Source organism: Otolemur garnettii, unplaced genomic scaffold (genome assembly GCF_000181295.1).
Source record: "Otolemur garnettii isolate 467f Iridium unplaced genomic scaffold, OtoGar3 scaffold00115, whole genome shotgun sequence".
In the NCBI taxonomy this organism is placed as follows: Eukaryota; Metazoa; Chordata; class Mammalia; order Primates; family Galagidae; genus Otolemur; species Otolemur garnettii.
The window spans coordinates 1265681-1277361 of record NW_003852510.1 but is presented as its reverse complement, the minus strand read 5'-3'; the positions used below and the strand labels follow the sequence as shown (position 1 = coordinate 1277361).

The following is an 11681-nucleotide window of genomic DNA, read 5'->3' as shown; positions in this document are numbered from 1 at the left end:
AAAAAAAAAAAAAAAAAACCATACAGCCAAGGCAATTCTTAGCAATAAAAGCAAAGCCAGGGGTATCTCCCTACCAGATTTTAGGCTATAATACAAGGTCACAGTGATCAAAACAGCATAGTATTGGCACAAAAATAGAGACGTTCACAACTTAAACCACATAGAAAACCATGAGCTGAAACTAATATCTGGGCTCGGCACTTGTGGCTCAAGTGGCTAAGGCGCCAGCAACATACACCTAAGGTGGCGGGTTCAAATCCAGACCGGGCCGCCAAACAACAATGATGGCTGCAACCAAAAAAAAAATAGCCAGGCGTTGTGGCGGGCGCCTGTGGTCCCAGCAACTTGGGAGGCAGAGGCAGGAGACTGGCTTGAGCCCAGGAGGTGGAGGTTGCTGTGAGCTGTGATGCCACAGCACTCTACCCAGGGGGACAGCTTGAGGCTCTGTCTCAAAAAATAAAAATAAAAAAGAAACTAATATCTTACAGCTACCTGAGCTTTGATAAACCAAACAAGAACATACACTGTGGAAAAGACTCCCTATTCAATAAATGGTATCAGGAGAACTGGATAACCACATGTAAAAAACTGAGGCTGGACCAAGCCGCACCTGTCACCAATAAGAAAAACTAATTCAAGATAGATAAAAGATCTAAACCTAAAGCATGAAACAATAAAAATTCTGGAAGAAAGTATGGGGGGAAACACTTGAAGATATAAGCCTGGGGGAAGATTTTATGAAGAAGACTTGCATGGTAATTGCAATGGCGACAAAAATAAACAAATGGGATTTAATTAAACTGAAAAGCTTCTGTACACCTAAGGAAACAACGACCAAAGCAAACAGACAACCTTCAAAATGGGAAAGGATATTTGCATATTATGAATCAGACAAAAGCTTTCATAACCGGGATCTATAGAGAACTCAAACTAATTAACAGAAAAAGAAAACAATCCCATATATCACTGGACAAGAGACATGAATAAAACCTTTTCTAAGGACAGACTCTATTACCAGGCTGGAGTACAGTGTGTGATCATAGCTCACTGCAGCCTTAGACTCCTGTGCACCCACTTCTTAAAACTGGAATTCAGATAGCAGTATCTATTTGTGTGTTAAGTTTCACTGATCAGTGAAGTTTGCCTAATCTATTCCAACTGTACAACAAATGAATGAGCAATGAATTGTACCCAGGCTGACACCACCTTTTCAATGTGATGGCCAGAATACATATAACTGAGGGCTACTGCTCACCTTAGAATTCTTAGCAACAAAAGTACACTGGCATAGATCAAATTAGCAATGATCCTTTAAACAATAATGTCCACAAAGACAACTTTTTAATGTGTTAATGGTAAAGAGCTAAACCTCACTAGGTTATTTTAAAGCAGAAGTGACACATGGAGGCATAATTCTAAATTTTCCAACCTTTGATAGATATCAATTAGCTGACTGAGGAAAAAGTAGGACAATTAACATTTATGTATAAATATCAGTATTACTTCATATATATGACATTATCCCTGTAATTTATCATAGCAAAGTCCTCCAAGGCCATCTCTACGGGTCTTTTTCCCACCAAATTTCCTAAGAGCATTTTTGCTATATTAGGAACAGCAAAGCACAGAAAAACCAAGTATCTACCAGTCTCGTGAGACAGAGAAGATAAATTAAAAAATATCCATGTACTGGTACAAATAAGAACTATACTCCTAAAATGCCAGCTTCTTGAGAACATAATTTATATTTGAGTCATCATCCCTGTTCTTCCCATAGCTCTTCTCTTGTCTTATAAATAGTATGCCCTTAAAAACCATTTGTTGAAATAATAAATAGACCAAAGAATAAAATTTAATACTTTCTCAGCAATAGATTATCAGTAAATAGAAAAGGCCAGAAAAAAATTCAAGAACTGATTACCCAATTACCGTGTCAAGCTTTTCAGAGTCAGAAATCTGCCCCACTGCTAGCCATACTTCTGATAACTACTACTAGACCATGAAATTCATTTTAATAAGGTACACGAGCAGTTTTAATAAAATCAAACTTTATTTAATTGGCTAAACCCAAATACCTTACCTGGAGATAATGTAACTTTAGACTAATTTTTTTTTTTTTCAAAAAACTGATTGTATAAAATGTAAAAGGCCAGGAGAGATGGCTCACACCTGTAATCCTAGTACTCGGGGAGGCTGAGGTGGGTGAATAGCTTGAGCTCACGACCAGCTTGGGCAAAAGCAAGACCCCCATCTCTACTAACACTAGAAAAACTGAGGCAGTGGGATTGCTTGAGCCCAAGAGTTGGAGGTTGCTGTGAGCTAGAACACCACAGCGCTCTACCAACAATGACAGCTTGAAACTGTCTCAAAAAATAAAAAATAAGGGCAGCTCCTGTGGCTCAGTGAGTAGGGCGCCAGCCCCATATACTTAGGGTGGCAGATTTGAACCTGGCCCCAGCCAAACTGCAACAAAAAATAACTGGGTGTTGTGTTGGGTGCCTGTAGTCCCAGCCACTTGGGAGGCTGAGGCAAGAGGATCACTTAAGTTCAGGAATTGGAGGTTGCTATGCACTGTGATGCCACAGCACTCTACCAAGGGAAACAAAGTGAGACTCTGTCTCAAAATAAATAAATAAATAAAAATTAAAATAAAAAATAAACAAATAAGTAAAATGTGACATAACTAGTAACTGGGTAACAGGAAATGATTATTAATAGATTCAAGTTAAACATATAGTTAAATTATCATACTTATTTGATGCTTACAAATACTCTTTGATGATTCTGGTTAAGCTTACTCCAAAGCATTTTTAACATTCACCTCATGGAGATTGTCCTCAATTTTTTATGTACACTATGCTATGTGCACTAAATATTAGATGTTGAAGGTGTCAGTCTCCTAAAAGCTTTTTATGACACACAAGCAAAACAAAACAGTTGCAGCAGTAGCAAAAAACAGAGCAACAACAGAGCATGAGTTAGGCCCTTCTGCTAAGAATATTCCAAGTGTTATTCAATCCTCACGTAACTCTGAGGTATTATTATCCTTATCATTACACATGGATGAAGAATCAGACACAGGATAAGTGACTTGTCAAAGGTAACCCAGTCAGCAAGTAATTGCACTGGTATTCACCCCAAGCAGTCTGACTTAAGGGTTCATACTTTTTTTGTTTTTTGAGACAAAGTCTCATTATGTCGCCCTCAGTAGAGTGGTACGGTGTCACAGCTCACAGCAACCTCAAACTCTTGGGCTTAAGTGATTCCCTTACCTCAGCCTCCCAAGTAGCTGGGATTATAGGTGCCTGCCACAATGCCAGGCTATTTTTTTGTTGCAGTTGTCCTTGCTGTTTAGCTGGCCTGGGCTGTGTCCAAACCTGCCAGCCTGGATGTATGTGGCCAGGACACTACCCACTGAGCCACAGGCACTGCCAAGGGTTCATACTCTTAAGTCTCTCTCCATACACTATAGATCCTTATAATGATCAATAAAGGCAGAGCCCCATGTGAACTAGAAATAGGCTGAAGAGTGATCCCCATTTATAAATGATGACCAAGCAATTAAACGTCTCTCCCCATTCACAACTCCTACATAACTAACACTTTGCAACATCAAAGTTGCCAAAGCTATTTGAAAAGCTTCTGAAGGTACTTTTCCTACGTTTAGTCCTAAGCACCAAAAAGTGATTATACGTAATCTCTCACTGTAACTCAAAACTTCATACTTACAGGCTATTAATCTGCTAGCTTGACTGGTTCCAATGCCCTAAATCTTAATTAAGGAGAAATAATATTATAGCAATTCCCATCCCCAAAGAACTGAACATTTTTGTTTATTGCTAAGATTGTATGTGCAAGCCCTTTACAAGATGTAAGATAGTAGAGTTATCATTCGATACAAGTCAGATAAACACAGAGCTACATTGTGATTGGTCTTTCAATGAGACCCAAAAAAAGAGTTCAAAGAAAAAAGACTTTAAGCAAACATATAAAGGATCCCTTCTAGGGAGATGGAAAAGCATAAGAAGTAGTGAAAGCAATTTAAAGTACCTCAGTACTAGTAGTAGATGCAGGCTGCTCAGTGGCTCACACCTATAATCCTAGCACTCTGGAAGGCTGATAAAGGCAGAATGCTTGAGCTCAGGAGTTCAAGGCAACCCTGAGCAAGAGCAAGACCCCATCTCTACTAAAAATAGAAAAACTAGCCAGGAGTTGTAACAGGCACCTGTAGTCCCAGCTATTCAGGAAGCTGAGGCATAAGGATCACTTCAGCCCAAAACTCTGAAATTGCTCTGAGTTAGGCTGATGCCATGGCACTCTAGCCACGATGACAGAGACTCTGTCTCAATAAAAAAGTAGGCTCAGCACCTTAGCTCAGTGTTTAGGGCACTAGTCACATACACCAGGGCTGGCGGGTTCGAACCCCGCCAGGCCCACTAAACAATAATGACAACAGCAACAAAAAAAAATAGCCAGGCATTGTGGCAGTTGCCCATAGTCCCAGCTACTTGAGAGGCTGAGGCAAAAGAATCGCTTAAGCCCAAGAGTTTGAGGTTGTTGTGAGCTGTGACACCACAGTACTCTACTGAGAGTGACATAATGAGACTGTCTCAAAAAAAAAAAAAAAAAAAAGTACTAGATGCAGACCAGGTGTGGTGGCTCACATCTGGGAGGCACTCTTGGGAGGCCAAAGCAGGAGGATCCCTTGAGCAAAGAAGTACAAGACCACCCTGAGCAAGAGTGAAATTCTATCTCTACTAAAAACAGAAAAATTAGCCAGACATTGTGGCAAGCACCTATAGTCCCAGCTACTCAGGAGGCTGAGGCAGGAATATTACTTGAACCCACGAGGTTGGGGGTTCAAGCAATGAACCTTTGTTTGTGGTTGCTCTGAGTTAAGTTGATGGCATGACACTCTGCCCAGGACGATAGAGTCAGACTCTGTCTCATAAAACATTAACTGAGGTACTAGATACAACCAAAGACCTAAAAGATAAACAAACCCAGGATATCCCCTAAATATGTGTAGTACTATTGCCTCCTTGATGTTGTTAGGATCTCTCTTAAGGAGCACTTCCATATACACTGTTGTTTCCCAAAGTATTTTAAGAAGAGACTACAATTATCAAGCATAAGCTAGTCTTTATATAAGAAACAATGTTCACTCAAAACCATGTAGTTTATAAAGCACTTCTACATATAATATTTCAAAGACCATTCACTACCACCATTCAATCACCAGTGAGTGCAATGTGTTATTCCTATTTTACAGATGAGAAGTGAAAGGATTTACCTAAATTCACACAATATATGATTCAAATCACTTGCCATCAGATACACACCACATTGTGCCTCTTCATTCCACATCAAAAAGTCACAATAGGCTCGGTGCCCATAGCACAGTGGTTACAGTGCCCACCACATTCACAGAGGCTGGCGGGTTCAAGCTCAGCCCAGGCCAGCTAAACAACGACAACTGCAACAAGAAAATAGCCAGGCATTGTGGCTGGCACCTGTAGTCCCAGCTACTTGGGTGATTAAGGCAAGAGAATCGCTTAAGCCCAAGAGTTTGAGGTTGCTGTGAGCTGTGATGCCACAGCACTCTACCACGGGCAACATAGTGAGACTCTGTCTCAAAAAAAAAGTCACAACACTATTCTATCTCCCCAATTTAAGCATGTCTATTACCAATACTGTAAGAACAAATGTCAGCTATTAATGACACCGTGAATTCTAAGCACAAAAGGGAAAGAAAACAAACTCTGCATTTTCTCTGAGAAGCCTGGCACTCTGGTCAGCACCCAATCTATACGTTGCCTAATGTTGTTCTCACAATAGGCCTTCAGGTAGGTTCTGGCATTCCCATTTATACCTCAGAAGACAGACTCATTGAGGGTCAGACCCTTAAGATTACGTATTAAACAGATGACACAGCACTGATTTTAACCATGTATCTACTATACCACACTGTCTTACCTGGTACAAGTGACGCCTTTTTCTAGTCAACAACAAAGAAAAATAAAGCACCTTTTAGGTTAAAATACTGTGTAATTTTTTTTTAGTTCTTTTTTAGAGACAGAGTCTCACTTTATCGCCCTTGGTAGAGTGCCATGGCATCACAGCTCATAGCAACCTCCAACTCCTGGGCTTAGGTGATTCTCTTATCTCAGCCTCCCAAGTAGCTGGGACTACAGGTACTGTGTAATGTTGTAAAGTGTTAAGCATTCCCCTGTTACTCCACTACTTAGTAGTGAGAAAAAATTTCACTACTAAGCACAACACTTTTTCTCCTTTCTTATGTTCTCTGGTTTACCCTTAGTAATTGCTGACCTCACTGTGCCTTGAGGGCTAGTCATTAGAAGAGAAAAGTGATATATTTGGTGGCTCACACCTATATAATGCCAGCACTTTGGGAGGCTGAGGTGGGAGGATGACATGAAGCAAGGAATTCAAGACCAGCCTGAACAACACAGTGAGACCTTGCCTCTACAAAATTATTTTTTAAAAAATTAGCTGAAGCTGGTGGTGTGAGCCTATAGTCCTAGCTATTTGGGAGGCTGAGGAGGATTGCTTGAGCCTGGGAGTTCAAGGCTACAGTGAACTATGATCACGCCAATGAACTCCAGCCTAGGATGACAGAAGGAGAATCTATCTTGAAAAGTAACATATCCTTAACTAATAGCATTTTATATGGTCACAGGAATCATACAAATACAATTCTGCCCTAGGTCTAAGTTAATTCTATCAAATGGTATGTGTCGGATACAGAAAGTGTGAGCCTCTCCAAATAATTAGAAAATGAAAACGATGAAGAAACTAACAATCCATCATTTTAATCACCACTGAGGTGATTTCAGACAACACACAAGAAAAGAGTTTGCCATCCCACACATGACAACGTTGAGGAGAGACAGCATTGTCCTCAAAATACTATTTGCACACCTTCAGGTGTTAACTGCTAATGAGGGACAAAGATAGAAAAGAAGAAATGTAAACATGACACTTTAGTTTTAAACTTGGGAAAATTACTGAAGGACTTTCCTGAACAAAATTTAGTTCGTTTTAACAAGTTAAGACGTACTATGACTCCCACGGGGTGCTTCCTTATCTGAAGCAAACAAAAGGAACTTTCTATTAACACAAGCTATACTCGGAAGGTAAATAGCTATAAAGGCTTTTAACCATACTCTATGTTCAGAGAACAAATAGGAAAAGCTAAGTCTATCTGAGCCAAACTGGAGGGGCCAAGGGAAAAGTTTGCTGGGCCAGGCACCGTGGCTCATGCCTATAATCCCAGCACTTGGGAGGCAGAGGTGGGTAGACTGCCTGAGATCACAGGTTCAAGACCAGCCTGAGCCAGAGAGAGACCCTATCTCTAAAAAATAGCCAGGCATTTTGGCCGGAGCCTGTAGTCCCAGCTACTCGGGAGGCTGAGGCAAGAGAATCGCTTGAGCCCAAGAGTTAGAGGTTACTGTGAGCCATGACACCATAGCACTCCACTGAGGGTGACCAAGTGAGACTCTGTCTCAAAAAAGAAAAAGAAAAGTGTGCTGGGAGGACTGAGAACAGGGACAGAAGTAAATAAAAAGGAAACAGGAAGAACTGAACTAGAAGGAGTATGTGTGGGAGGGAGGAGTAAGGGGTAAAGAAGGCTGGGACCCAGGAAGTACTAAAAGAGATGAGCAGTTCAGGCCTAGAACCAGAAGGTCTGCCAGAGCCTGTTTTATCTTAAGGACCCTCCTCTTCTGTAGGGTAAAATTAAACCAAAGAAATGAACTGGTTAAAATTAGAGAAAATGGAGTTCATTTAAGATACAGGGGAAGGTCCTGCCAAGGACAAGGGGAGTAATAACTGATAGAGAATGGAAGGAACTTTTTAGTTTTTTTTTGAGACAAGAGTGCTGTTGCATCACAGCTCACAGCAACCTCCAGCGCTTGGGCTTAGGCGATTCTCTTGCCTTAGCCTCCCCAGTAGCTGGGACTACAGTCGCCCACCATGATGCCCAGCTATTTTTTTGTTGCAGTTTGCCTGGGGCCAGGTTTAACCCACCACTCTTGGTATATAGGGCGGGCGCCATACCCACTGAGCTACAGGCACCGCCCTATTTTGTTGTTGCAGTTGTCACTGTTGTCTAGCAGGCCCTGGCCGGATTCGAACCGCCATCCTGGTGTATGTTGCCGTGCCCTACTCACTGAGCCACAGGCGCCGCCATTTTTAGTGCTTTTTAAATATAACTTTGTATGTATGAACTGAATGGTATGTGAATCATCTCAATGTTTGTTATTTTTTAAGTGTGTTAAGCTGAGCAAAGTGTGGCTACTTAGGATATAATTAGCATGATTAGCTCATTGTCTTGTAAAAGAGAACCCTCAACCACCCTCACTCAATAGGGAAAGTTTTCTGTGCCTCAGAATATTTCTGTTGGAATGCATGTTACCAGTACAGAAGCAGCAGTAGGGCGGAACTCACTCTCTCCATTTTTGCCCTTGCAAAAATTTGATCAGATTTTATAAGGTGGTGTGAGAAAAGAAAGCTTCTGTCTGGGGTCTGCCTTTGACATGCAGTTATCAGATTTCTTCAGGGGCTGATCTAGGGCCATAATCTACCTAGTTGAAGAGAAAATGATCGGGGGTGGAAGAGTCAAGTAAGTTGTGGAGAAACCCCAGAAGGTTCATCATGAAATGATCACAGATGACTTATCTCTGCTATCCCCAAACTGAACTGTACGCCCCATGTCACTTCCGACTGTTACGAAGATGGATGCTTAGCCAGGATCCCACAAGTTTCTGGCGAGCGGCCCACTCACACAATTAGAAAGCCATTTGGGGACCAACCAGGCGCTGGGCTCCCCTTCATCCCTCCCAATGCAGGAAAGGGACAGAGGCCGGCACACGCCGAGCGGGAACGCCCAATCCCGCGCCTTCACCCTCCTCCTCTCAGCAGGGTTTCGGGGAGCCGCCCCCTGCCCCCCGCGTACGCCCATCCCTACCCGCCCTAGCCCTGGGCCCGCGACCCCAGGAAGGAGGGGGGCGGCGGCGGCGAGCGCCCCCACCGGCTGCAAGCGGGCCGCCCCCGGGGCAGCTGTCGCCGCGGCCCGGCGGGCTCTGGCCTCCCCGGAGCAATAGGCTATCGATTCAGCAGCCTGTCGCTAGGAGCCCCGGGAGAGCGAGGCCTACACCTCCCGGCCGGAGCCCCAGCCTCGATTTCGCCACTTTGCCCAAAGCGGAGGGAGAGCCCGGCGGCAACCAGGCCGGTCTGGGCGTAGGGGAGAGAAGTAGAGACCACTCGCAGCCCGGCAACCGCGGGTAAAAGGGGTGCGAGCGCCGGGCTCCGGCCAGCAAGTCTCGCGGGCGTCGACCGCCTGCCCCCTGCCTCGCAAGTTGCGCATTCAAGTTCAGGCTGGTGCCCCTTATCCTTCAGAGCCCACGCCACTCTCGAAACCGTAATAAAAATAAGACACGGAAGAGGCCAACATAGCAAAAAAGGAGATGGAGCTGGGCCCCCAAAAATGCCTAGAGGGGCGCCCAATACGACCGCCAGCCAGTCACCTCCCTCTACTGACCCTGCCAGCCCTCGGGTCGCAGCCCCCGGCCCCTTGGCGGCTGGGTCTGTCACACTCGGCTCCAAGACCCCCTGCGTGACCCCGAGGACGGGGCTAGAGTTCCCCTTTGCCTCTGGCGCTCCTCGGCCTCCTCCCCCCTCCAAATCCCAAAAATGCCCCCCGCACCTTTTAAAGTACGCGGAGGAAGAGTTTGCCGTCAAACTTTGTCAGGCGGTAACCTCGCCCCCCTCACCGACCCACACTTCCAGGGCAGTCTTCGGCAGAGACCACTTTGGACTTGGGATAAAGCGCATTAAGGAGCTGTCAACCATTTTAGGTCTTTTTTACAGAAGACATCCTCTCCTTCCCCTCCCCCTGCAATGGTTTTAATTTGACACCAAACCTTCCCACCGCAGAAGGGGGGTTGAGGAGGGAGGGGCTGAGAACCCAGGGCAGGAGGAGGGTGGCGAGGAAAAGCGAAAGGGGGAGGTGGGGAGGGGGTCGGGAGGCGCGGGGAGGGGAAGGGGGTTGATTTACCTGAGACCAGCCACTGGCCTCCATTGTTGGAGAATTCAATGGCATTGACACAGCCGAAGTGGCCGAGGAGGTCCTTCTTGTAGAGGTTTCTGCAGCCCCGCAGACGTCTCCTCTGAAAGTCCTGAGTGAGCAGGGGGTCCCCATGCAAGCCCCGCTGGGACAAGAAGCCCACCACTGACCTCATGCTGCCCCCCAGGCCAGCTCTCCTCTTCATGCTGGAACCGCCGCCGCCGCCCCTCCCTCGGCCTCACGCGCGGCCGCCGCTCTCCCCCCACCCAGCCCTCCCCCCGCGCTGCGATCCGGATGGTTCTTTAACCAGCCATGGCAGACAGAGCGAGGTGTGCAGACACTCGGCGGCGTTCGCGGCTTCCTGACGATCCCCTCCCTCTCCTTCCCCCCCTAGGCTCCGCCCTCTCCCTCCCCGCCTCCTCCAGCAGCTGATCCTCAGCTGCGACCGCGCTTCCGCGATGCGCGGCCCTTCCGCCGGCCGCTGGGGCCCAAGAACGCCGGCGTCGGGCGCCCCTCCCCCGCCGCGGCCGGCCAACCGGAAGAACGCGGGCGGCTGGCCTGGAGACCGCGGGCGCCGGCTGCGCTTTCCCCTCAGCGGCGGCTTCCCGCGCGGGGACCGGGGTCGCGCCGGGCGGAGACCCCTGCTGCAACCCTCGGGGCCGCACTCTGTGAAGTTGAATGCGCGTAACAGGGTGGTCCCGAGGCTGCCGGCTCCTCCTCCTTCACGGGCGGCTGCGGTCCCTTGCCGCCTGGAGACTGGGCGCGGGGACGAGTTCAGGGAAATGCAGTCGGAGGTAGAGGGAGGACTTGAGGACTCTGATCTTCCTACCTCGGTTCTCCTCCTGGGGCCTTAGCCCTGTCCACGGGGGCGGGGCGGGAGACCAGGAATTAGGACTAGACACTTGAAAGGAAGGTGGCTTGGGGATTTTGTTATGACACCCGTCCCTCCTCCCTATAAAATTTTGCCTCCTCCCCCAAATTCGGTTCTCCAGTTCTCCCTTCGCCCAGTCCTTCGATAATAAAGCCTAAAGCCTAAATTGTTATATCTGGCAGACAATAGAGTGTGGTATGTGGGGGAAAGGAAGGAGAAAGGGATTAAGAAGTGAGCAGAAAATTGCCAAAACCAAGTTGAGAAGTCCAGAGAGGGAGAAGGGTCCTTTGGTTCTAGATAGATTTGCAAGACACAGCAGCATTATTTGAAAGTAGCGACGTATGTTATTTAATTGGGTGTGGTGAGCTCCTCCTAAAGGTCTTGAGTGGGGAGCTCTGAAGTTGTACAACTGTTAACCAGCAGCTGCGTTCCAGGCCAGAAGTAGCAGCACTTCAGTGGGCTGGGAGTCACCGAGTGTTGACCTCAGTGGGTGTTAAGTGCTTTGGAATTCTTCCAGATACAGTTAAAAGTCCTCTTTTCAGTGTATTGTAGTACTTTTCCTAGAAGCTTTCCTCAGTCACTAAGTGGTAATAAGCTACTGAAATGGGCAGGTGTCTGTTTTGCCCTTTCAATTTAACAGGAATCGCATTCTCTGGCCCAGAGATGGCACAGAGGCGGTTTAGTACAACCATCATTGAAAATACGGGCTGGGGCTCGGCGCCT

The 11681-nt window shown here is 46.3% G+C and overlaps 1 protein-coding gene across 1 annotated transcript in view; it reads right to left on the bottom strand.

The window, feature by feature from the left end:
- DCAF5 (DDB1 and CUL4 associated factor 5) overlaps positions 1-10375 on the bottom strand; it is a 122785-nt gene extending 112410 nt beyond the window's left edge. Inside the window, exon 1 of the mRNA XM_023517622.1 lies at positions 10079-10375. Within this exon, the coding sequence (XP_023373390.1) occupies positions 10079-10292 (214 nt within the window). The 5' untranslated portion in view covers positions 10293-10375. The remainder of the gene's footprint in view (positions 1-10078) is intronic.
- Between the last annotated feature and the right edge of the window lie 1306 nt (positions 10376-11681).